This window comes from Castor canadensis, chromosome 2 (genome assembly GCF_047511655.1).
Source record: "Castor canadensis chromosome 2, mCasCan1.hap1v2, whole genome shotgun sequence".
NCBI lineage: Eukaryota > Metazoa > Chordata > Mammalia > Rodentia > Castoridae > Castor > Castor canadensis.
In genome coordinates, this window is record NC_133387.1 from 179,015,721 (window position 1) to 179,042,968 (window position 27,248).

The 27,248-nt window shown below is 44.9% G+C and overlaps 1 protein-coding gene across 5 annotated transcripts in view; it reads left to right on the forward strand.

Moving 5' to 3' along the window:
• Positions 1-2,690: 2,690 nt before the first annotated feature.
• Positions 2,691-27,248, forward strand: part of LOC109697753 (CXADR like cell adhesion molecule) — a 102,143-nt gene continuing 77,585 nt past the window's right edge. For 2 of the 5 annotated variants that reach the window (XM_074066512.1, XM_074066513.1), the window contains exon 1: positions 2,941-3,333. In XM_074066512.1, the coding sequence (XP_073922613.1) occupies positions 3,306-3,333 (28 nt within the window). In that variant the 5' untranslated portion in view covers positions 2,941-3,305. Of the gene's footprint in view, positions 2,793-2,940; positions 3,334-27,248 lie in introns of those variants that run through there. The other 3 variants (XM_074066509.1, XM_074066510.1, XM_020181590.2) reach the window with 3 other exon arrangements.

A 27,248-nucleotide genomic window follows, 5' to 3' on the forward strand; every position in this document is an offset into this window, starting at 1 on the left:
GGTTTGAACTCAGGGCCTCATACTTGCTAGGGAGCCACTCACTCTACCACTTGAGCCATGATAACTATGTAATTTTCTTGTACTGTTGCTGAAACATTTCATATTTTTATTTTTCTCTTGTTTTTGGTGGTCCTGGGGTTTGAACTCAGGGCCTTGAGCTTGCCAGGAGGTCCTCTACTACTTGAACCACATCCCCAGCCTGAAACATTTCACATGTTGAAGTTTTTTTCTCCCACTGACTTCAAGATCCATTAAGGGTCAGGATTGCCACATTGCTCTGAATTCCCCAGGGCACCTAGCCCAGTCTCTGTGGGACCCAATGTAAGCAGGCATGAGCTGCTGAATTAAAAGCCATCCCAGAATCTTGGCTCTTCTGGCCCAGGAAAGAAGTTTTAATTTAGGGACAGTCATCTCCTAGGTCTAAAAATTAGCCTATCTATTTATTGGCTGGTAGACTTTGGTCCTGGGAAAACTGACCATTTCTGACCCTGTCTCAGATGACCTTATCACTTTCTATGCTGATGACTAACCACTTAGGGCTGAAGTCCTCTTGATACCTTTGGCTTGATCAGTGCAGGTCTAAAACACACATGATAAATAGCCATGGTACTGCCAAGCCATGAGAAAGGCCACCAATGGCCACAGAAAGAAATGAAGAGGGGAAACTTGATAAAGAGTATCCAAGAACTTTGTACTATTTTTTTCTACTTTTCTGTAAATCTGAAATTATGTCAAACATTTTTAAATATTGTAAAGCAGAAATAACAAAAATTATTTTTTATGTAGTTTCCCTCCTACCTTCCTCAGCCTTTACAAAGAATTCACTGTTTTTTCAGCACACACAAAATAATGCTTTTTTTCAATACAATTTAGAACTGTGAATATATCTCTTTCCCTGTTAGACAGGAAGTGTTACATGAAAACCAAAATTACTTTAGAGTCAAAGAAACCTTTTAAATACTACATAATATGAAATGTAATCTTTTAAAATACTAAATTAGAATGTTAATGTTGGAATTGGAGGGGTTTTAACATTTTGTAATCCTGGGTAAAATATTTAACCTTCCTAAATTGCAATTTTCTTATCTTTAAAATGGAATAAAAATGCCTATTTTTTTTTTAACAGCCCTAAGAATTAAATAGGGGCTGGGGTTGCAGCTCAGTGGTAGAGTACTTTGCGTAGCATCCGTGAGGCCCTGGGCTCAATCCAGAGAGAAAGAAGGAATATTAAATGAAAATGCAAACATTAATTAATATGCTTCCTGGTCCATAGTATTGAAATTTTTTAAAATATCAATTAATTACTAAATTATATTTACTTTAGGTCCTCAATGCCTATTGAAGCATCTGGCACAGAGTGGATGCCTGAAAAATGGTTATTGAAGGAGTGACTGAGGGAGTGAGTGAATGAATGCTGTAATTCTACTAGCAACTCCACACTGATCCCAACACCCCAAGAATAGCCCCCACTTTTGCCAACACTTCTGAGTGACCTTGTGGGAGTTCCATAACCTTTCCTGGCCTCTGCTTTCCTCATCTATGAAATGGGTTCTGGTTTTCATTACAACTGGGAAGTACTAAGCCAGTTACAGAGGACTTGGGGCCCTGGAGTGAGGGGTGGAAAGACAAGGCAAACATGTGACCAGTAGCCAGCCAGCCTGGAGGGCTTCATCTCTTAGTGCAGCCCTGCTTCTCAGGCTGTGGTCCTAGGTCGCAATCTAGGCAGATAAGGCAGACCGTGGGCAAGTGCACCCTCAGTCAGGCCTCCAGCGACATCCAGAGCCTGGCACCAGAGAAGGCAGGTCTGTGACTTCTAGGAAGCACAGGACAGTGCAGGGCAGGAGCTCCCAGTGGTAGAGACCCGAGCGTGGTCCTCAGTGCCCTTTTCTTGAGAGGAGCCTCAGAGTTCTTAAGTATAAATTCCCAACAGCAGACCACAGGGGAAGTGGAAGTGGGGGGTGGCTCCTGTCACCTGCCAGTCTCCTGCCTGTCCCTGGTCCTGGGAGTGCAGCCCTAGAGCAGAGGGCATTCTATTCCCTCTGCCTTCTTTTCTTCCTGAAATGGAGTGGCGCATATTTTGCCCAGAGCTACGTGCAATACAGTTTGTTCCAATGCTTCTTAAAGTTCTCCATTTCCCTGGGGTGCCTTAAGAACCCCACAAACCCCACTCCACTTCCCTGGGGTGAAAGCTAGTTCAGCTTTGTCCAGACTGAGGGCAAGGCTACTGTAAAAACTGACAGGAGAGAGAGAGACAGACGGACAGACACTAGGGAAGGCCAGGCTGTGTGGATGCTAGGGGCTAAGGCAGACAGTTAAGCCAGAAAAGCAGCAACCCAATGCTGGTTGGCGACCTCTTAGCATCCCACACGGAGAGCTCCACTTTCTAAGTGGTGGGTCTGGTAGCTTTCTAAGACCAGATCCCAAAGGGAGGGGAGAGGAGAGGGGGAAAGAAGAATGTGAGTAAAAGAGAAATGGGGAGGGGCACAAAGGGAGAGGGAGGAGGGGAAGGGGGGGAGAGACAGGAGAGAGAGAGAGAGAGAGAGAGAGAGAGAGAGAGAGAGAGAGAGAGAGAGAGAGAGAGAGAGAGAGAGAGAGAGAGAGAGAGAGAGAGAGAGAGAGAGAGAGAAGAGAGAGAGAGAGAGAAAGAGACAGAATGGCAAGGCCTCATCCACCGGCTCTTGGCCCAAGTGTTAGGATTCTCTCCTACACAGAATCAATGCGCCGAGCGCCTCTCGCAGCCGCACAGCCGCGGGATCGCCCCGAAGCCCCCGGCCTTCCCTCCAAGGCCGGAGGTAGAGCCCTGCGGGGCCAGCTGTCCCCTCCCGTTAGAGCAGCCCCCGCAGCTCACCCCAAACGCTGCGAGCAAGGGAGGGAGGCAGCGAGAGGGGGAGGGAGGAGAGAGGGAGGGGCTGCGGTAGGAGGTAACCATGTGGTTCCAGCTCAATTTTTTTCTCTCCCTTTCTTCACTCGTTTTTCTTTCCAAACAGGGAAAAGTGTTCCATGAAGCGGTAGCGCCTTTCCGCCTCGCCTTTTCCTCCCTGACCCTGTCCGGGCTCCTGTCCGGGCGCAAGCTGGTGGGGAGAGCGCTAGAAGCCCTCAGTGCCCAGGAGCGCAGGGCGCGGGGACCCGGGCTCCGGGCGCGAGGCACGGGGCGCGGGGCCGGCTCCCGCGCCTGCACATGGCTGCAGCCCCCCGGGCGCACGCCCAGGCGCCGCGCCCATCTCGCCAAAGGTCCGTCGGCTGTTCCCGACAGCCCCACAGCCAAGCAGCGCTGAGCGGGGAAGTGCCCGCGTCCGGGGATCGGGATGTCCCTTCTCCTCCTCCTCTGGCTAGGTGAGTGCCTCGGGGAGGGTGGGAGTTTAGATGGCCCCGGGCCAACCCAGCCCAGCGTCGGGGGAGACTTGTCTTCTGCATGGTTGTCTCCGCAGCCTCTGAGTGCGCCGACCCTTCGATCCCTGCCTCCCCGCCGCGGAGGAGCACATCTGGCAGCGGAGGACCGCCCAGTCGGCCATCGAAAATATCTCACACATCTGGGCCATCGAACAGGCTACAGGGGTGGGGGCGTTTCCTGGTCGAGTTTGGCTTGAACCGTCTGGTGTGGAGGGTACTTTTTAGGGTGGTGTTTGGTTTCAGGAATATCTGGGGAAACTGAAGAATTGGGGGAGGGAAGTTTCATCTAGGAATTTCTATGCCAGGTCTGAGGGTGGGGGGTGCTTTTTTGTTTCAAATAGGCGCCTCTGAGTGCTCAGATTAGAAACAGATGTGTTGAAGGGTAAGCGGAAGGGAGAGGGGAAGAGACAGGGCAGGAGAGGAAAGGAGGGAGGAAAAATGGGTAGAGCGCAAAGAGCCTGGAGAAGGCGCAGCGCTGAAAGCCACCAAGGAGAGAAAGGAGGAAAATGGTAAAGAGAGAGAAAGCACAGAGGAGAATGGGAATATGAAGAAAAAGAGCCTGACTGAGAGAGACTGAGCAAAGGGAGTGCAAAGACGCCAGAACAAATGGAGCAGAGAAGACAACAGAGAGCAGAGCAGCTACCACTTTCTCCTGTGGGTGCTCTGAGGCAGGAAGAGCCCTCCTGGGTGTCCCCCTCCCGCCCAGTGGCACCCAAGCGGGTCTCTTGAGGCCTCAGAGGCTCTAAGGCACATGCTGACGCGCCTGGGCTGGACACAGGCAGGTTTACAGAGCAGGACACAAAAGAGATGTGTGAGGCAAGAGCTGAGAGGAGGGAGACACTACTTGAAGGGCCAGAGCCGGAGGGCAGCGGGAGAGCAGCAAAAAAGACACAATGTGCACCAAGGAGGCTAGGGTGGGTCCACCGGAGACAGCACCGGAAGTTACCTAGAGTTCAAAAAATCAAAGACCTCCAGGGTGTGATGGACAGTGAGCACTGCCCTGGACACCAAACCACATGAGAACTAGTTGTGGACTTGAACTGACTAGCCAAGTGACCTGGGACAGCTTACTCACTATCCAGGGTTTCATTTCTTTAGAGCAAGAAAACCAGAAGTTTCCCAAGACCTTTCTACCCTGACTGATACACCTGTATTGGAGGGTGATCGATACCTCCAACCAGCAAACAAAAGTGAAGGGGAAGAGCTACCCTGAAAATGTCAACCAGAGCTCTTTGTGACCTTACAAAACCATTAGCATGCCAATGTGGGCCTTCCTCGGCCTGGTTACCACCCAAGCTAGAGGAATAGAAGAGCTGGGCTAACCTAAGCCATTGCTCAAGGAGAGAGGGAGAGAGCTGGTTTCTGAGCTCTTTGAGATATTAGCCAAGTAGTACAGTACTTCTGCAGGTATCTAACATATCTAGATGGCACCTTTGTCATCCTTACCATCCTCTGCCACTAAGCTACCAATTACCAGTTGTTCAGTAGAATCCAACTCCAGAGTTGCCTTATTAAAAACAGCTTGAGTTCATTCAGTCCTTGTTATGCTGAGCACTTTGTACTGTTTTGTTAACTCCTTCATTCTTCACACCAACCCTACTGACTACCCATTACAATGAACCTCAGTTTACAGATGAAGAAATCAAGGTGTGAAGAGGTCAGGTAACTTGCCCAAGGCCACAAGCTCATAATTAGCAGAAATGGGACTTGAAAGTAGGTTGGGTACAGTTCACGGTGGAGAATGACTTTGGCCTGTCAATATCAGCTGGTGGGACAGGGTGAGGGAGAAGACAAGGCTGAAAAGTGTCATTGTTTCATTGTTCCTTCTTTGCTGATGCCTACTATTGTATAATCATTGTTCTGGTGAGAAAATCTGCTGGATGGTTTCTCTGCCTTTATCATGGAAGCCACTTCTCCTGATTACTCTCATGGTATACTCTCTGTGAATCCATTACAAACTAAAGGCCAGGAAGAAGAGAAAGGAGGATTGCTGACTTTGAATTCTGCAAAACTAGATTTTCATCATTCACACCTGCTCTTAAGTTTTTGCCACATACAAGCCTGTGGCAGGCATACCCAGACTTACGACATCGTGGCTCTAAGTTAATTAAGCATTCAAGTAAGAGGCAGGCATCAGAGGGGAGCAAGACTGAGGGAACCACTCTCCAAATGTATCCTGCATGGGCAAGGAGCCCATGGGGAAAGCAGTTCTGTTGACTACATTATCCCCTGTTTGCAAAGTGGTTTTGAATCATGGTACACTTGGGCATTCTTAGCAAAGCCAGAAAGAAAATCCACAGATTGCTCCAATCCTAACATCATATACTGGTCCTTTAAAAGGGCTGCTTTTGATTATGGCTGGCTTGATTCCAGGACTCTTTTTTTTTTTTTTTTTTTTTAAGAAATTGCAGTGTTGGAGGGGAGTTGGGAGGGTTGAGAGAATTCCTAGCTTGAACAAAGATGGGCTAGCTGACTCCTTGCTTTCTGTACCTGCCAACAAGTGAGGTGAAATATTCTGCCTCTCTGATGTGAATACAGACTCCATAGAGATCAAAGGGGGATCTTAGCTCCCTCTTCTGAACACCTCCCTGCCCTCCGCCTCTCTTGTTGAGATCCTTATTATTCTGCCCTAATGTTTCTCTTGGATTTGACAATAGCTGCCACATTCATGTCCTGCCTGACCTCTCTCCATCTTACACACTGCTGCCCGTGGGGCAGCTGGCAGAATGCAAAGAGCCTGGACTTGGATCTCACATGGTTTCTGGGTTCTGGTTCTGCCTCCCTTGTCTGTAAAATGGGGGTAGCAGTCAGGGGATCTTGAATTCAAAATTTCTATAATGCTATGATCTCTCTTACTTCTTCCAAAAACCTTTAGAAGTCCTCATTGCTTTCAATACTGAGTCCAAACAACCCATGCTGAGATGTTGGGGAAGGAGCTTGGTTCCACAGAAAATGAGCTTGCAGAAGGCTTGACTGTAAGAGTCCATTGGTCTGCAGTATGACAGATCTCAGAAGCATCCCAGGTCTGTCCTTCATCTTCTCACACTGATGAAGACGGTCACAATAACAATACAGTCCCAGCAGACTCACATTGTCTCTCATTCTTTTTTTGTTTTGTGCTGAGCCAGGCAACACACACATTTATGTATTTCATGAACATATCTAATGATAATGAACTAGACAGATTTTTTTTTAAAGGTGAAGATTTTCAGAGCTTGGAAAAAGCTAAGAGACTACTTAAATCACTGGTTCTTAAAGTTTTGAGTCCCCAGTTTCTCTAAGAACCTGATGGAAGTCACAAAATCACTTTAGAAAAAGATATGCATACATTAAATTCTGTCAATAATTTCTGGGGGCTCACTGACCTCCTGGTATCCTTCCTTGGCTAAGTTCATCCTTGATCTAAGCCTACCCCTTCTTTTTTAATTTTTAATTTAATTTTGCATTTTTATTAATGCTGTTTATTAATTATACAGAAGGGCAGACGGTTTCATTGTGATATTTCCATGAATTCATATTCACTCCATTATTTTTTTATCCTTCTTCCTACCTCCCCCCATTTTTTTAACAGTTTTAATATACCCCTTCTTTTATGAGGAAGAAGGAACTGAAGTTCAGAGAGTCTTAGGTAAGACTAGACTACACAGCTTAGTAGAAGGGCCAAGATGGGAACCCTAATTCCATGATGTGTCCTGTCACACATTTTTGAAATAGCAAAATGTCTTTCCTTCCTTTACAGTTCATGTAGTTAAGCTTCAGGATCACGGTTGCCCTTCAGTGCTTCAGTTAAATGAGCTAAATACTGAAGAGTTGGCATGGTTTTCATGTTGAGAAATTGCTTGAAAAATAGGGCAGATGTCGTAACATTTCAATTTAGCCATCATAACTGGAAATCCTGGAAACAATTTGAAGTGTCATGTTTGATATCTGATGTATTCAGAAAAAAGGAATTAATGCCCTATGTTCCAAAGATGTGGTTTGTGTGTGTGTGCACATGAGGAACAGGACTGGAAGTCAGTGGCTCTCACGCCTTCAGAAATTTGCTGTTATCGCAGGCAAGTCACACCATCCTGATCCTTAATTTCCTCCTCTGTGAAATGAGAATATAAAGATTGAGGTTATCACTAAGTTTCCATATATCGCTACCATTCTCTGAGGCTTTTAAGTCTGAGAATTTGCCAACTGGTTAAGATGAGGTTGTGATCAGGAACACATGTGTATCACCATGCTTACTTGATTTTTCTCCCAGCACTGCCATTCATAGCAATTGGTGGCATATGATTATAAACCTATAAGAACCAACCAACTAATTCGAAGAAAACAGTCATGACCTCTGTCCTGGAGCCGCCTTGTGGTTCTGTGAGTCAGGGAGCATCACTGAAGATCACGGTGACAATCACATTCCACTGCTCAGGAAGTCCAACAGCTGAAGTACTTACCAAAAGGACTTCATCCTAAGAATTTACCAATAAAACAACCCCAAAAGTCAGGTGTGCTGGGATGTATCTGTTATCCCAGCACTGGGGAGGCTGAGGCAGGAGGATCAAAAGTCCCAGGCCAACTTGGACTACATAGAAAGATCCTGTCTCAGAAAAACAAAGCAAAAACAAAGAAACCCACCAAACAACAGCAAGCACACCCAGGAGAGATGTCAGTATAGAGGGTCTATTGTGTGAAAGTGTTTGCAAGTATTAAGCATTTTTCTTTTTTTCTTTTTGTTTTGTTTTTGTTATTTTTCTCTATTTTTTCAAAAAGATTAAGCCATAATTTATACCCATTAAGTGTACAGCTTAATGGATTCCTTGCATGGATTTGAATTTTTGGTTGTGGTTTGAAATAGGAATTATGTATTATTCACCCACTTAAAACACCCGAGAGTGGATTTTTTACATAAATTGGAATAATATCACATTATAGTTAGCTTCTAGTATTTGTACAGGTTTGCAGTTTACAAAGAGTATTAGCATACCTTATGTCATCCTTCAATGATTCTTTGAGAGTGAATGTCACTACTACTCCATTTCACAAATAAATAAACTGAGACTCAGAGAAATAAAGTAAACTTTTTAAGAATACCTTGTTAGGAATCAGATGAGCTGTTAGGAAACACTGACCCAGGACCCTGAATTGCCAAAACCATGTGTTTCCCACTTACCAGGAGACACATGGTTATTCTGAAATAAAGGCTCTGGGCCACCAAGAGGAGAGGGTCGAACTGAAGCAGAGGCCTCGTTGTCAAGATGCCAAACTATAAATCCCAAAGTGGAAAATTCTGTTGGAACATTCATCACCTACCCCATTCCCCTGCACCAGTCATGTGGTTTGTTGGATTCATGACTACTGTTTATAACAGAATTTGGACACATATCACGCAAAACAATGCATGCATTCTTAGTTCCTCCTAACCAGTTACAGGCCCTTACCATCCTCAAGGTTATTGATGGAGAGATGTGCCCTGCTTTGAGGTCAGACACAGAAGCCTCCCTTCTTAGCATATGGTCCTGAGACTGAGGGTGGTGATTGTGTGGGGACATGACTCACCTGGAGGTTGCCTTTTCTCACTAAATTTTTGTTTTCAGCAGCTCTTGACTTCCTTGTTTCCTAAAGAAGTAATGCAGACTGTACCTCTGCAACCCCACCTCCCCAAAAAAGTTCTGGTTATCTGAGCTGTTATGTGTCTGAATTCTGTAAAAATAAAGTTTATTTCCTTTGGCACCCTACAGACCAAAATGGGAAGAATGCTAAAATTGAAGCTTGCTTTTGTGAGCAGCAGTCAGTTGGGTCACTGTGTGTGTAGCCTCAGCCAAAGTCTGTTAGTGATAAGACTGAAAACTGCTTTGAATCAAGAGAAGGCAGGGGAGAAAGCTGTTTTCTTTGGGCCATACTAAGAGGGGAAAATGGGCAACTATCTTCAGAATAGTTCTCCAGACTGTGTGGAATATTGGGGTTTTTTCTAAGAGGAAGCACAGGGGATCTGGAGCTGTTCAGGTCACAAAAGCCAACCAAAGAGAAGAAAGGGAACAGAGGGGAAGGAGGAGGGGAAAAGGAGGAGGAGAGGAGAGGAGAAGGAGGGCTTAGAGACAGCAGAGAATGGAAAGCTAAGCTAAACTGACCTGGTGTCTACACAGTGGCCTCTCCCTCTCTGAGCTCATTCTGTTTCAGGATGGCAGCAGCAAATCGTTGGTCTCTTTTTACCATCTTTAGCGCCCACATCTATGCCAGCACATTTCCTTCATCATTTACACTCTCCTTCACAAAATTATTACAGAAGGGATGAACTCTCTTAGAGTTCAGGCCCTGAGCTAGGCTCTGAGACGCCAATCTGTGTGATAGGCCCAGTTTCTACCGCCTAAGTACTCACCAGTGGGGCAGACATCCATCCATAAACAAGGAGCCACACACAAGGAGCAAGCGATCATGAGGAAAGTACCAAGGTTTCTAGGAGTTCCAAGGAGGAAGCAACATAATTACGTGCTGCCTGGAAGAAAGGGTCTTTCTTCTCTTGTGGTCTTCAGGGGCTGTGTCTGATTTTCTTGTGTCTCTCACAGCTTTTGCACATTTGTGAGGTTCCTGCCAGTGTTAAATAAGTGACTGCTGGGGTGATGGGTCGGTCACCCCATCATCATCAGAAAGGATGGATTAATCAGCCAGTGTCCTTGGCATTCTGCCAGGTGCTTCCTGAAGGGATTGAATCTCCCCAGTGTCCTTGCCTATTGAAAGTTATGGTCTCATTCTTCATCGCAACCTGCCAGCTACATAGCTACCTCTAACTCCTCATTCCTCATGGGATAATAAAAAGAAAAAGAATGATATCAGTGAATTTGGCTCTCTTAATTAATAATGGCAGTCTATTCACCCAGGCTTTGTATAGTACTCATCTATATGAAAAGTCAGTAGAATCAAGCAAGAAGGAATCTTCTGTTTCAAAAGAAATCTATTGTATACAACAGAGATTTAGCCTATGCATATTCTAATTTCTCTTCTAGGTGGTAGTGGTGGGTGGGGAGGATCAAATCCTGAGAGGGAAATTGCTTTGTGACTTCATGGTTTAAATTTAGGCTTGGGTTTATGGGGATCGTCAGACTGGGAGCAATAAGCCTTCTAACCCAACTTCTGTCACTTCTCATTACTTCCAATGACAGTTCCAATTATTTCCAATCACTCTTCAAGGGAAGAGCAGGGGGAAGGCACATAAGGCTTCCATGGGGACCAGCCACCGAGCAACTGCTGCACAAACTCAGCCCCTGGGGTCCCTAGACCCTGGCTTGAAGCCCGGCTGGGGCACTTCATAATTGCATGACCTTGGGCAAATTGCTTCACCTTCCTAACCTTAGTTTTCTCAGCAGTCATTGCATCTAGTGACAATGTCATAGCAGGGTATTTGTGTGTGTGTGTGAAAATTAAATGAAGTAATGCATATTAAGGGTTTTAGCCCCTGCTTGGTACTTAATAAGCAGTTAATGAATGTCTGTTGTTAACATCATGACTGTCTTTGCTGGGAGAGGGTCAACCCATGGGTATTGGGCAGGTCTGCTTAAAGTCAGCTGACACCAGGCTATCAGAGCCAGCCTCCCGTGGCCACTGCTGCTTCTCTGCCCTGCAGGCAAGTCCTTAGTGTCCTTTCGGGAATATCACCCTGCTTCAGGACCCCACAAAGCTTATAGACCCATCTGTGCTCCATCTGTCTGCAACTGCTCTGGGAGAGGAACTTTTTTATGTTATTTAGTCTTGGGCAAGAGGAGCCCTTCCTACGCTGTTTAGTACGCTGTTTGCAGGTTGCTGAAGCAATATCATAGTGCGTAAGTCTTCTTTCCCCAGCTCTACCCTCTCTATTACATGCTTCCTGATGGCTGGGTCCACTTGGACAGCCCCAGCTGGGGCAAATAACTGGCTGGTTCAGTTCTGCTTTCAGTATCAAGCAATGTTTTATTCAGCAACTACTGTCATTAGGCATTGTGCTAGGGATTCACATGCAGGTGATTTCAAGTAATTTCTTGTGTCCTTACAACAACTTTTGAGGTTGGTATTACTCCTATTGAATAGGTGAGAAAAGTGAGATATAAAAAGACAGGTATATTCTCAACTGTAAGCTTGAGGATAGCATGATGGCAGATTTGACCTGAGTTTGTCTTTTGCTTCAGCATTGATCTAGGAAGGCAAAGAATGAACAGGTAGCAAGGTCAACACACACACACAGTCATGCATTGAATAACGACGAGGATATGTTCTGAGAAATGCATCGCTAGGTCATTTCGTCCCTGTACTAACATCATAGAGTGTACTTACACAAATAGGATAGCTACAGTGCCAGCAGGAGGTGCACTCTTATGGAACCATCATTGACCAAATCATCACTGTATGACGTGTGACTCACTGATACACAGACAGGAAGCCACTTGGGGGGCCTGGCTTCGAATGGAGCTCCAACTTTCTATGTTCTCAGAACAAAATAGACTCTGAAGAACCCAGCACCTGAATCCAAGACATGTTGAGTTATGTTTCTTTTTTAAGTTTTGGAGGAAAGGAAAACCTCATGGTGAGAAGAAAAACCTGGGTTTTTTTCCATTGACCTGAGCAACGAAGTGTGATTTTTTTCCTCCCATGGGAGAGGCTAAGCTGGTGTCCCACATTCCTGCAGACCTTGCATTCTGGGGCCAGGCAGGTGGAGTCTGAGTCTGCAGCTCAGGCCTGCTCCCCATATGTGTTCCTCTGGGGAAGTTCCAGCCCCTACGTGCTGCAGACAATAGCCAAGTGCAACAGGCTCTGCCTTGCCTTTCTTCATGCACAGCAGCTGAGGAGAGGCTGGAAATGAAGGAGAGCCTAGAAACAAGGCTACCTCTCCACAGCCACCTTCCTTGCTTCACCGCCTCTCACTTCCCTTTCCTGGAGCCATGTGACTTCCCAGACCCCCACATGCTGGCACCACAGCCTGACCTTCCTCCTGTTCCTTCTCTCTTCAGACCCCAAATGGCCTGTTTTCCTGTCTGGGATATAGAGAGAGACAGAGACAAAGACAGATAGAAGGAGGGAGGGCAGAAGGGAGGGAGGGACAGAAAAGAGAGGGAGAAGTCTGAGATCTGTTCTGTAAAGCTCACCTTCCCTGTACTCTTTCTTTCCTTTCAGTCCCCCTCACAACCTCTGCAAGAAACCCACTCCTGAAAGAATTAGCTTTCAACTCACCCTAAGCCCATGTGGTCCTTTATCCATGGTGTTTCTTTATCCTAGGTCCCAGGACTTGCTCATGGAAATCTCCTCTCAGATGATCTTCTGTTCCCCTGTGCCCCAAGCCTCTTCCTCACAAATTAACTCCCTTCGGGGCCACCTCTTCTGCAAAGGCTTCAGTGACTCCAGGCAGACATCTCTGGATCCCCAGAGCACCTAAATCACACCTTTCTAGTATCTGAGTTACATTATGGTAGCATTTGGGGTTCTCTGTCTTTTCTCTGTGACTGTGGACAAGGAACACTAAGCCCAGTGGGCACCACATGTTAGATACTTGCAAATAAACAAGCAAACTTTTCATTCATTAATGAATATAAAATGTAAGCTTATAAGAGTTAAGAGTTTAATTCTCTGAGAGTATCTTTAAAGGGGAATTCCTTATCATCAAAAAGTCCCCAAAGGGAAATGGTAATGGAGGCTTCAACAGAAGATGGTGTGAGCATTTGCAGACTGGGTTGTGTGGGGGAAAGTATGGAGGTGGGCTGTCTAGTAGTCCTCAAAGTCACAGCCCTAAAGGCCAGAGCTTTCTGAACAGCAGCAACCCCAGATCATCCTTAGAGAAGAGTTGAAGCTGTGCAGAAACAGGACAGGAGAGATGGGGGGGAGGGGACATTATAAAGCCCTCTGCTGCCCATCTGGTCACAAGAAGCCTGCAGCAGTTCAGCCCTTTCAGACTTTGGTGATTAATTTCTCCTTCCAATATTATCCTCAACTTTTGCCTCTTTAGTGGACAAGACCAACAGAACAATGTTGACTGGCTCCTGTTCTGGCCTTTATAGGTCCTCTGGGGTGAGCAGCGAAAGAGTTGAGTGTGGCTCTTGCCCAATTCTGGGGCTCCTTCCCTGATGCAGAGCTTCAGGCCCTCTTCCTCTCTTTTTCTTTCTCTTCTGCCTTGACGGGTTCACCTTGCTTATCACTGCCCTGCCAGGATATCATGGAACAGATCAAGCAAATGAAACACACATCAGCCAATGATTACAGAAAGTTTGGGTGGGGCTTTAAACTATGTATGCATGCACATGTTAGCTCATTTAATCTTTGAGGCAACATTGGAAGGCAGATACAGTCAACTTCTGTTTTACAGATAAGGACTGGTGAGGTTAAGCAATTAATCAAATCAGAACTAGGACTCCTGACTCCAAAACCATTGTTTTTCCATCTACTCCTCATGACCAGAGTCCCATTGTGAGTGGCAGCTGCATCCCACAGTGCTCAGCAGGGCCCCTTCCTCCAGTATCTCCTGTCCAGCCCAATTCATCATCTGGGCATTCGGGGAAGCTTCCTTTGGAAGATAACTGCCCGAAGGCAGGGCTGCTACCTACACTGGGAAGGGTTGCGACTTGTTTAAGAGGTACACTGACCAACCATCCCAGTTGGCCCAAGACAGGGCTTTCTTAAGAGGTGGAATCAGGATCTCCAATTTGGAAACCCAGATAGTCTTGAGAAAGCCATTTGGTTGGCCACCCTGGCAGTGTCTCAGCACTTAAGTGTGGTTCTCAGATGACAGCAGTGCCTTTCCCAGCATGCAGGCCTTCCCCCAATGCCTCCTGAGTCAGAGTCTGCATTTTAATAAGATGCCCACGAAGGTAAAAAACAAAACTAGGTCTGAGGATGTAGCTCAGTGGTTGAGTGTTTGCCTAGCATGCACGAGGTCCAGAGTACCACGACAAACAAACAAACAACAACAAAAGACATTTGAGATGCTCTAGAGCAGGACTCATAGTACCTTTGACAGGTGGTAGGGTAGGGAATGAAGGTTCATACCTGAATTATCTGAACTGGGAACAGCTTTGCTAGGATCACAGGTGTTGTGCAAAAGACTTACTTCTACAGAGGAAAGAAGGCCTCAGTTCCCCCATTTGGCCCAGTTGTTGTGTGGTGTGTAAAGTGAGCAATGGTAAAGCTCTTTCCTACCTACTTTGGTTCAGCACCTCTGATGACTGTCCCCTTGAAAGGATGACGTTCTCTAACGATGCTGCAATTTCCTGGGTCCCCTAGCCTGTGCCCTTGGATTGGGCAGAGTCTGGATCATAACAGCCAAGAGCAAGTGAGACGGAGTTTGCGCAAGGAGAATGACAGGATGTGCTCTTGGGCTGGGGAGCTCAGAGACAGGAAATAAAAGCACAGAGGATAAAGCATGCTTAGGAGGTATATGTGGCAAGATTCTCAATAGTTACTATTGATAGAGTAATGAGGCTATCAGAGGAGTGAGGCTATTCCAAACTCACTGTGCTCCCATTTGATGGCTGGCTCTGCATCACCAGAACCTACCCAAGCTTTGTAAAGAAGGTATCAACAATGACCCAGCATGACCTTCCCCAGGGTGGTCACCTGGCTTAGCTGTAAGCAGAAGTAATCCAATCAGTGTTCCAGTTGAGGAACTGTGATCCTCCTGATCTCAACCTTCTAGGATGAGCTAGGATTTCAGGAGTAACCACCAGGACTCAGTTGTTCAAGTCTTTTAAATGGGTGATAGGTGTTATCTTCTATTCATTTCTTAAATTTAGTTTGTTGCTGTATAATTCAACTCAGATGTCTATGTAATAAGCACTGAACAAGGTAGGAAAAGATGATTGTATTTCTGGGATTGCAGAATAACCTTGAACTAAAAGAAGTATAACCCACATTTGTCAACTTTCTCTCTGATCCAAGTCACATGGCCAGTAGGGAACTGGAAAGAAAGGCGGCCCAGGGGAGGGAATGACAGGCAGGCCTGGAGATGGATGTGCTCATTCACTCAGAGCCATTTCAGACCAAGCCGATCTCTGCTGTGATATGAATCCCTCCCTGACACCAAGAAATCAAGCTGTCACTTTTCTCATAAGAGGGAGAACTGTCTCTGACCTAGGTTTGGTTTTATGACTGTTTCTTCCATGTGTGTTATTTTCCTGGAGTCTCAAAAGGCTTGGTTGGAGGTGGGTTTTATAACAAAATAAAGATTTCAATTAGGGAACAACTCCCTGTGTTTGGTACTGCGGGCGGACATGGAGTCACACATGGCCCTTGGGAGAGAAGAGTCTTGACTCTGCTCATCACAGTCTGGTGGGCGGACCAAATAGACAGAGGAAGAAAGAAAAGGGCCAACCATGTAAGACAGGACAGAATTCAATGCCAAAATATTTGGAACAGATAATAAAGGAAATGGGGGTTTTGGAAAAGGATGGTCATGGGAGGGAAGATTCTTTGACTAAAGGTAGAACAAGATTATGGACTGAGAGGCGAAAGCACAGTCCCTTGAAGGCATTGCATGAGGCGTGGGTGAGGGGTGGAGTGTGGAGCCCTGGAGAGCCTAGAGCATAGGAGGGACACGTGGGAGTGAAGGCTGCTGCGAAATTGTCATCTCACTCTGGAGATAGCACACATTCGTGGTGCATGGGCCAGTTGGGGGACCCACCTTAGGCAGTATTGAGAAGTGATGGTGGGTGCCATGCTCTGGATGTGGTTTGCCCCCCAAGGATTCATGTGCTGGAAGCTTGGTCCCCATTGTGACAATGTCTAGAAGTGGTGAAACCTTTAATTGGTGCTGCCTTTGGAAGGGACCTGATTAGTTTCCACGATAATGACTTGTTATAAAAGAGTGCATCTGACTGCTGAATTTCTGGCTCCCTGTCTTGCTATGTGATCTGTCTCATGCATGTGCTTCAGCCACAATGCCACCTGCCATGATGACACCCACTGTGTTAACACCTACCATGAGGCTCTCACCAGAGGTCAAACTGAGGGAGCTGCCTAATTTTGGACTTTCGGGCTTATTTACTTATAAATTTCTTTTCCTTATGCATTACCCAATCTTAGTGTTTTGTTATAGCAATAGAAAACTGACTTAGACAGTTGGACCTCACATTCCTGGTCTGTTTTCATCCTGAAGGAGATTGGAAGGGAGAATTTTCTTCCAATGGGCTCTACAGCATTCCGTGTAGGAGAACCATGGACCAATGGCTGTTCTTTCCACTACAGGAGTGTGAGGTGATGCTTTTGCCATTGAAGTCTGAACCAGAGCCCCTCTCACCCCTACACCCGCAGCCTCTCTGCCATGGCTTTGCTCTGTCCCCAGGGATTTCCCTTCATCAAGCCTAGAGACCAGCCATCTTCCAACAACCCAGCCTCACCCCCACTTCCTGTGCAGTCTGACCATGCTTCTGCCCCTACAATGTCAAATCCTTTCCACTTTTGGGTCTTTGCTTCCCCCACCTCTACTCCCCACCTCCGCCCTGGAATGCTCTTTCCCCAGATCATTGCTGTGCTGGCTCCGTGCCTTCCAGGTTTCAGGGCAAGTATTGCCTCACTGAAACCTTTCCTGAACTCCCTCCTGAGTCTACCCAGAACCTCTGCCTGGTTACACGTAACCCTGCCACATTATTCTGTTATATTTTCTCCCTAACATTTACCACAACCTCAAATATCCTTTTTTCTTTTCTTTTAACCATTCATGTCTTAGTCAACTCAGGCTGCTGAAACAAGTTACCGTAGATTGTTGGCTTATAAACAAAGAAATCAATTTTTCACAGTTCTGTAGGCTGAGAAAGAAGTCCAAGCTCAAGACTCTGGCAGATAGGTGAGGGCTCTCTTATGGGATGCTGACCGCTGTCTTCTTTTTGTATCTCAGGTGGTAGAAAGGGGACTAGATTGCTCCCTGGGGTCTCCTTTATTAGGGAACTCTACCCTCATAACATATACCTTCCAAAGGTCCTGCTCAAATTCCATCACACAAAGGACTAGGATTTCAAGATAGAAACTTTAGTCAGGACAGGGAAATAGCACACATGTTCAGTCTACAGCAAGTACTTATCTATTACCTGTTTCTAGGAAAGCCTGGACTTTAGTGTATATAATTTCCTCTTTTGTGCTTGGAGCAGTGCCTGACATAGAGGTGCTCCATAAATATATGATGAGTGAACACTTACGCTCTTGTCCATATGGCATCATAGCAACAGAGAAGTTTTAGAAAGGAAAGTCATTTAAATGAGCTTTTAAGTGCAAAGCTTTTAACATCCATTAGTTCGTTTAATACTCAGGACAAGTCTGTCAAGTAGATACTATCCAGATCCCACCTGACAGGGTGTTACCAAGGTTAGTACTTGAGGAGTTACACAGTTGGTTAGGCATTCTGACTTCAGATCTGGTACCATAACTTAATATGCTATTTGTCTTCATTTGTTTTGTGTTGCTATAACAAAATACCTTAGGCTAGGTAGCTTGTAAAATAAAGAAGTTTTTTTTGGCTCATAAGTGTGATGACTGAGGCACCCCAACAGCATGACACCAGCAAGGGGCTGTGGCTGTGTCACAACCTGGTGAATTGGGAAGGGGCATGTGTGCAAGCAAGAAAGCAATTGCGACACAGGGGAGATGTCAGGCTCACTCTTTTTATAATAAGTCATGAGAGAATGAGAACACATACCCATAAGAAAAGCATTAATCCCTCTTAAAGATTTCATCACCTCCCACTAGGCCTACCTTTTAAGTTTCCACCACTTGGGGACCAGGACATATGGGGAACAAGTTTTCAGCACATGAATCTCTAGGGGGAAAAAAAACCACACCCAAACCATAGTACTACTCAAGTTGTCTAACGTAGCACTTTTCAGTGTTTGGGTATTTACCTGGAAAGTCTTGTTAAAATGCAAGCTCTGAGTTAGTGTGAAGTGAGGCCTAAGATTCTGCATTTCTGTTCAGTTCCAAGCCGATGTTTCTGGCCCATGGAAAGCCCTTCTCAGGAGGCAAAAGACAGAGGGAGAGAGACTGAGGCCCAGAGAAGTTAGGTGGCTTTTCTTAAATTATATGTCTAGTTAATGGCAGAATTGGGGCTCTAGATCTAGGTCTGGCTCTCAACCCAAAGCTTGTGGGAACTTCAGCAAGCCCAGGGGCTTTAAAGCATACTTACATCTTCAAAGATCTGGAGATTGCAAACAGAGCCCCCAATGACCACTCCTAGTACTTGGTTGACTCTGGGCCATCCTGTCATAGCACACATCAGTTTTTGTCTTAGAGACAAGAGTGGTTCCCTCCGAATTTGTAAAACTTCTGCTAGAACAACACTCAGCAGCTCGGCATGTGGTCTCCAGAGTACACCACCCCCCCCCCCCCCCCCCCCCCCCCCCCGCTCATTCTGCCATATGCAAAAGTAAGTGCCATAGCTCTCATCTACCAAGTTCCCATTGCTGCTATAGGGTTTCTCACTATAGCTTTTGCTATAATGAGTGTGTTCATTTGTACACACACACACACACACACACTTTCCCCAGCCTTTCCTGTTCTTTCTGACAGGAGATTAAATGTAGACTTGCTGAAAACTTAAGCTCCTTTTAGGAAGATGATCATTCATCTTCTATTTGAGCAAACAACAGGAGCTCAATACTTGTAAAGAGCCCTTCCTAAGACAGTTTTTACCATGAGGAATGACTTTCTACTTTGAGTGTGAGTCTCTCTTCCTGGAAACTGCCACCCACTGAAGCCACAAAGATTACTGAAGCTATAATCACCTTTCAAAATAAGGGCCCTCTCATTTAAAAAGAGTTTTAAAAAATTTATCTGCAACAGGCCCTATGCTAGACATTTTTCATGTACAGGTCACCTCATGTTATATGCCCTGAAGTACACGTACCAATCCCTATTTTACAAATATGGAAACTAAGGCTCAGAGTGATTTAAGTGGCTTGCCCAAAGACAGGACCAGGAAGCTTCAAAGGTAATGTCCTTTCTACTGCATCATAGCCACACATCCTTCTTCTACCCATAAGCCGAACAAAAGTCCTTCCATATATGTCTTCCATCTTGCTCTTCTCTTCTACAAACTAAACACTCCTGTCTCCTTTAAACTTTTCTCCCTGGTTATCACAATCGTAGTGCTAGCCATCATTAATTGAAGTCATGTTATGTGCCAGGCACCCCATATGAGGCTAAGTTAATTTCCATGACGACCCTGACATCACTGTATTTCACAGAGGAGAAATTGCTGGAGTTCAGAGTGGCAATTTGTCCTGTGGTACTCAATTAATAAGTGACAGGAAGTTAGGCTGAGCCTGGGACTCTGAGATTGTGAAAATGAGAAAGTGCTATAGAGAATGGATGGGACGGAGATGGTGGGAAGCCAAGGGAGAGATGATGCAGACTTGGATGTTCGCCCATTTGAACGGGTTTCTCATGTTGGCTTGTTGGGCACCAGTGAGGGTTCTTCCCAGGAACCAATGTGTGCAGGGTGTGGCCTGAGTTGCCCAAGGGATTTCTCCATTGGGGAGATTTGACACCAATTCTAAGTACTTTTTGGAAAAACAGGTTTATTAAACTGCACATATTAAAGTATACAATTTGTTAAGCTTGCCTGTGTGTATATACCCATGAAAGCATCATTTAAAATTAAGCTATTTTAAATACATGAAATAGGCCCAAAAGTATGGCATCCCTGAAATGAATTTTTGAAGTTCTAATCTTCATGAAGGGGACGGGAGAAGGACTCGGAGGATAATGACAGTCCGTCTCTGATCCTGACAAGTATTGGAGAAGTATAGGCTGAACTCAGCTGTATTTCACATTCTGTAGGACCTCTCTCAGTCCCCTCATGTCTAGACTTACTAGTTTTCTGGTTTGCTTTCTTCTTGAGGCCACAGCCTATATTTCTAGACCTGTTTGGCTTCTCTGGATTCCCGTGAACAATCTATCTGAGTTCAAGAACATAAATGTAGGCCAGGCACCAGTGGCTCACGTCTGTAATCCTAGCTACTCAGGAGGCAGAGATCAGGAGGATTGCAGTTCGAAGCCAGCCTGGGAAATATTCCAAGAGACCGTATCTCGAAAATACCTAACACAAAAAGGACTGGTGGAGTGGCTCAAGGTGTAGACCCTGCATTCAAGCCCCAGTACTGCCAAAAATAAAATAAAATAAAATATAAATTTAGCTGGTGGAGTGGCTCAAGCAGTAAAAGCACCTGCCTAGCAATTGTGAGACCTTAAGTTCAAACCCCAGTGCTGAAAAAAAAAAAAGAGTGAAGCTCAGCAAACAAAACAAAATTTCCCCAGTACAATAATAATAATATGATAATAAAAAATTAAAATTAAAAAATAAATTAAAAATAATACCATCTGTGAGGAATGGCCCTCACCTTAAACTTCTAGCCTCCAGCACGGTGAGCAATAAATTTCTGTTGTTTAAAAAAAGACTATAAGTTTATCTTCAAGTTCTTGGGGCTGAAAAATTAAAGTGCAACCCATGGGGCTGGTTCTTTAGCTCAGGAGGCCCATCGGGCCTCCCCAAAGACACCCTGACGATGGAGTACAGGGTCACTGGCCACTTGCCCTCTCCCCCTTTGCCCCTTTTCCTTCTCTCTAAATACACACTGCATCAAAGGGAGCAAAAATGATCTTGAGAACCGAGGATTTGGAGGGAAGGGCTCTGAATTCAAAGACAGGGGCTTGCTCTAAAACAGCCTCTGTGGCCTAAATATGTATTTACCTTATGAGCTTCCTCATCCCCTCTGTCAAAGTCATCTTTGTCTACTCTAGACTCACATGAACTTTCCATTATGACAAAATTTCAAATGTAAGTATTCACACGCAGCTTTTTTCACCTTCTACAATATAAGCTCTCTGGAGGCACCATCCTAATTGGATTCCTCTTTGCATCCTTTGCAGTGTCTAACTCTTCAGACTCAATGGAGACTTGTTGAACAAATGAATGAATCACCCACTTGTCTTCAATGTCAGGGAAGGACTCAGGCTAAGCACAGCACTATCCCCGTGTCTCTCACACACTTACCATATATGAGGAATTAGTGTGTGACATCCAACGTGGTGATTCTCACACATGTGATATGGAGCCAGGAAGATGGTTACACTGTCTTCTTTACACACTTAACTCTCAGCCAAGGTGAGACTTGGCTTGACAGGCTGGGCTGCTATTGGGGAGGCTGTGTCTGACACTTTGCGGGCCATCAGCTGTTAATGAGCCAGGAGAGAACCAGCACTCGGAGTGGGAGGGGATAGTTACAAGAGAGCTGGGATCTCAGCAGCCAGGGCCCCATTGGCTCAATCTCAACCTTAGAAGAAAGTCCACAGAGGAGAGCATCCTGCGAGCCACCAACGCTATTGTTTTCTCTCCCAAGGATCAGAGAAAATTTGAGTTGAAGTATAAACATGGGTAGGTTAGTGATTCTCAGACTTTTAAGTTTCAAAGACCAGTAAAATTTCTAAAATAAATTTGGGCATAGAATCAGAAAGCCACTATCAAAATATTGCTAAACATAAACCTAAACAAAAATATACACCACCATCCTCCTATTGAATTTGTTCCTAAAAAGAAATGGCATTTTAACAACTACAAAAAGTCAGCTGTTTACAACAGGTAACATTTACCGTGTCTAACTGTATGCCAGGCACCATTCTAAGTATTTTACTGATAACTCATTTTACACACTGCTTGTCTATTTTTTTTCTTACCTCTCCATGAAGCTATGAAAATTTCATCATGGACTAGTGACAGATTTATACCCTAGTGTTAAGGAATCACTAGATGAGATTTCCTGAGGTAATTCACACCTGTAGGGGTTAAAGCTTTCTCGAACCTTAAATTTTTCAACAGGTGAGCTCTTCAGTGCTTATGCTGGATCCAGGTGACAAACACCTTCCTTTGAAGTTTTCTTTAATATATGGGATCCATCAAGATTTGTTCCCAGTTGACACTGAGACTCCTGAGCTCGCAGCCTTTGTCGACAAATGCAATGCCCAAGTAAACCACAATCCAGCCAAAGCTAAAATGTTGCCAGCTACATTTTTGAGGCATGGAAGATGAAGGCAAAGCTACCACTTTTGCAATAGAGAGTCATTTCTCCCCTTTTCTTGTTGTACTTTTGAAAGCCTAACATCCCACTATCCTGTTTCACAATGAACACAAACCAGATGGCTTTCGCCAAGGGGAAAAATACTGGGTTGAGTAACAAGGTATGAATTAAACAACCTTCAAACAACCATTTAAAAAAATTCTAAGTGCTTTCTAATTTCTAGATTGAAGGAAACTCATGGGGCCTTAAATAGAAAGAGAACATAAAGAGTCTTATGTTGCTACCTCTAGACAGAGGGCTTTCTTTAGACGATGGGTAAGCCAGCAAGGTCATCCATTACAAAAAGTCTCCCCAGAGACCAGACAAATGTTCCAAAGGAGACAGGAGGCGGCAAATGGGAGGCTCTGTTATTTATTTTTTTAGTGCTTACCAAAACAGCTCAAGGCAACCCAATGTCAGGGATGTGAATTACGATATTTCTGAGGATAGTGCTGTGTGTACAGATGGGAGAGGAGCCAGATTCAGGGCAGACTGTGGTTCAGTCCTGGTGATCTTTGCTGGTATCATTCCTTCCTCCTCACCATCTTGCTTCCTTGAACAGAAAAGATGGAAACAATTGGAATTTCCTATTGTACGTACTATGTAAAAAAAAATTAACTACTTCCTGTTCCTAAGAAGCTAGAAGTGGAAGGGAATATGATAGAGCAGAGTGCAGTAGGGTAAGCAGTCAAGTAAGTATAGGAAGGGCACGCTGTAAGGGACCATGTTGGGCCTCCACTTCTGGTGGAAAGCTTAAGGTTCTTAGAAGTTTGGATTCCTAAGCCTAGAATTTTAATACTGTGCTGGGGGAGAGGGGAGCCATGGATGGTGCCATTCTTTATCAGTTCTGTGGCCTTAGGCAGGTGCCATATCCCCGAGCCTCGGTTTCTGTATCTGTAAGACAAAGAAGATAACTCCCATTTTCCAGAGGAGGAAGGGTAACGCTCTAAGAGGTTAAGAAACTTGACCAAAGTCACAAACTAATATATCCTGACTGCCAAGTCTGTGCTTGTTTCCATCATCACACCAATTCTCCATGTGCTTTAAAATCCTCTCTGGTGGGAGGGGGAGGATAGATGGAGAGAATGAAGGAGAAGAAATAAGGTTGATATACTTTATATGCTTGTATGAAAATACAACAGTATAACTTGTTGAAATTATTTTAAGGGGGAATGAGGGAGAATGATGGACAGGACAACCAAACAACTACTATATGCTAATAAAATATTTTAAAAATTACTAATGGAAGTTCAAATGTGTAAAATATTTAATTTTTTTTGAAATATTAAAATATATTGAGATATTTTAATATTGAAATATTAACAAATATTTTGAAGTTGTATTTTATTTTGTGGTCTCCCGGTTATAGGAAGAATCATTACTTGGATGTCTATTTTTAGTTAAGTAAATTTGTATTTTGGTAATTATATATTCTGTACAAGAATGGAATAATATTAAGAAAGACCTATGAATTGTATGAAGCATTCAAAACAATCATTAATAGAACACATTATTTAAGTAGTTTTGCTTTACTAAAATATTTTATTAAAGAAAGGGACTTACAGAAAGCAAAACCAGATACTTTTGAAAAGTTTTGCTGATGTATTGAAACTTTTCAAGTAAAACATTTTTGAATGGAGAAAAAATGCTCTCTAATGAGCCAGGCATGATGTAGTCATCCTCTTGTGGGTTTTATGCACAGATGGCCGTCTGGCACGTACGAAAAGGAATGTCAGCCCACTTCTACATGTGTCCATGAAAGCATCACATAAAACTGCTTTACAAGTACCAGCAGCATTATGGTCTGACTAGAATAAGAATTCTTCGGGAAGAACAGACTAGAATGAGCACCATATAGTGCCGTATGGTGGCTCTAGCCATAAAGCAATCCTGTCTCGTGGACATTTGCACGTGCTCTAAGGCCAGCCCTGCAGCCTTACTGCATGTAAGGCTTGCATCAGCCTCGCTGCTGATGTAATAGATAATGGAGAAATTTTATGACTTGAATAAATGCTTATGACATAATACTGCGTAATAAAAAGAGTACAAAACTGCATATGTAGTAAAATCTCGATTGTGTCCTTAGGTATCGGTACAAATTTCATTTGTACCAAAATATTTGTAATTTGTATCAAAATATTAAAGAGTTGTTAAGGTTGATATTTTCTTCATTATTTTTGTCCTTATTATGCAAGTTTTGTATACTAAATAATAAAACTTCTATTTTTAAAATCTTACTTAAGGACTGGAGGTGTGGTTCACACAGTGGAAATCCCTGCCTAGTGAGCACTAAGCCCTGAGTTCAAACCCCTGTACTGCAAAAAAAAAAAAAAAAAAAAAAAAGCAAAGTTACTTAAAAATTGCTAAACATAGTGCACCTGCCCATGCCAGTGCGAGGTGAGTTCAATCCCTAGTGTTGAAAAAAAAAATTGCTAAACATAAATGCCACTTGTCCTCAAATGGCTCTTTCTTTTGCTAGTGTAAGAGCCTTCCAACTATTCTCCCCCTTCCCAGCCACCCTTCCTGGTGCAGTCTGCCATCCCTAGGGCTACCTTCCATAGGCTCAGCAATCCGTCTGGCCCCTGGCTCATTGCAGACTTTGGCTATCTGGTTCCTCTAGACCAGGAGGTAGGGTTGGTTCCTCTAGACCAGGAGGTAGGGTTGGTTCCTCTAGACCAGGAGGTAGGGTTGGTTCCTCTAGACCAGGAGGTAGGGTTCCACCTCCTTAATGTGACTTCTTGTTCCCGACACTGGCAGACCCTTTCAAGCCTGGTCTTCATGCATGTTCTTTCCTCTCCTTAGAATGATGCCCTTTCCCCAACTCTCCTACCTGGGAAATGTCTACTGGCCTCTAAGGCCATGCTCAGAGGTTAGCCTTTCTGGGAAACCTTACCCGTCACTCCCAAGTAGAGCCCGTTGCTATTTACTCTGCTTCCCAAAGAAGCATAGCTCCTAGCTCCTTTTTTAGTAAACACCATAACTTGCAGTAAGTGTACTTGATTGAATGTCTCCCACAGAAGACCACACGATTGGGAGGATGCAGTTAGACTTGTTTGTCTTTTTTTTTTTTTTTGGTGGTACTGGGGTATAAACTCTGGGCATACCTTGAACCACTCTACCAGCCCTTTTTTTGTGGTGGATTTTCTTGAGATAGGATCTCGCAAACTATTTGCTTCAAACCACAGTCCTCCTGATCTCTGCCTCCTGAGTAGCTAGGGTTATGGGTCCCGTCATGATTTGTTCATCTTGCTGTGCCCAGTGCCTGGCACAGAGTCATTCCCCGATGACAAACAGACCGAAACTGGCCACTGAACTGAGACGAAAGCAGCAGGACCCCCAGTGTCAAGCAGATCATCTGTAAGATAACTGCAAGCTGATCCTCAGGCCTCCAAGCAGCAAGAAAAAGCAGGCTTTGTGTGCAGCAAAACAGATCCATTCGCTAAAAGGAGGAACTTCCACAGGGTGCTATCATTAGGGTGCATGAGTGATTGGGATAGGAATCCCCTAATAATGGGGTAAAAACCTCCCTATCTAGGAAATGTTCACACTTGTCTTGGACACTGGAAGGTGGGTAAGATGATCCAGCCAGGCCTACACTGCAGGGTATGCAGCTCTGCTTCCTTCTGGAGCCCCCTGTAATCCTGCAGGATTGGGCAGGTTTCCATGTCAACTGCACTTCCAAGCCCAGATCAACAATTTGAACCTACAGCCCTGCAGACAAAGAAGACTGTGTTAAGAGTAGGCCAAATTGCTTACAAAGCCCAGTGGTGCTCTTGGCTCCGCAACACTCATTAGCATCTTAAGTTCACATAAATATATATGAGGCCTGTGGATTCCCCTGGGAGTCCTGGAGTTCCCTCACAGCCAAAACAAAATCTCCCTCGCTTTGCACCTCCTTCAGAGCCCAGCTATCTCCTCGGAGTCCCAGGGTTGGAAGGAGGCTCCCCAGCAGGGGTCCTATAGCTCATTTTCAGAGTGTAGAAAATAGCCACTTGGTCCTTTGGGGGACCAGAGTTCTGTTCTGTCCTTCATAGTTGAAGGTGTCTGAAGACCAGGGATTTCCCCACTTTCCTTTAGTGTACCTGATCCTGGAAGATATTGGACGCTGCACCATCTGGGGAGGGGTGGAAGGGTTGAGGGAGATGAGGAGATTCAGGGCTTTAAATTCTTAAAGGACTCTCTAATCTACTGGGATATACAAAATAGAGAAGGAGAACAAGTGGGAGAGAGAGACAGAGAGAGAGAGAGACAGAGAGAGACGGCCCTGATCCCAGAGAATTACAAATGAGAACATAATTAGCAGTACATGAACCTTGTAAATTCCACAGACAGGGCAGGGCAAGAAGGAAGTGTTGCTGAATCCAATCTGAGAGCACTCCTTGGAAGAAGCAAATTTGGAAAGAAAAAGGCTGGGGCACCAGCTATGGGCACTTGCAGGCACAATGCAGGGCAGTCGGGTGGTATGGAAAAAGGCAGCCCCAAAGCTCCTACGACTCCAACAACCACCCTGCTTCATTCCAAGCTGAGTAGCTCAACTAGCACAGTGGTTTCCAAGTCTTCAGAGAAAGAAGGGCTTTCTGAGAATGCTACCAAACTGAGCTGGTTGTGGGAAGAGCCAGTGCAGTGGCTGCCCCTGGGTGTTGTGGAGGGTCCTGGCCTCAGTGTCAGTGTGTGATGCCACAGCACTGTCATGGCCAGGTAGGTGGCTTTCCCTCTAAAGATGTTTGTGAGCACATCATGGACTAGAGGCCAATGGATGAAATAGAGGGAAGAAATAAATGAAGGTGGCAGATTTTCAGCCCCTGACTGTGTTTTTCAGCTAAT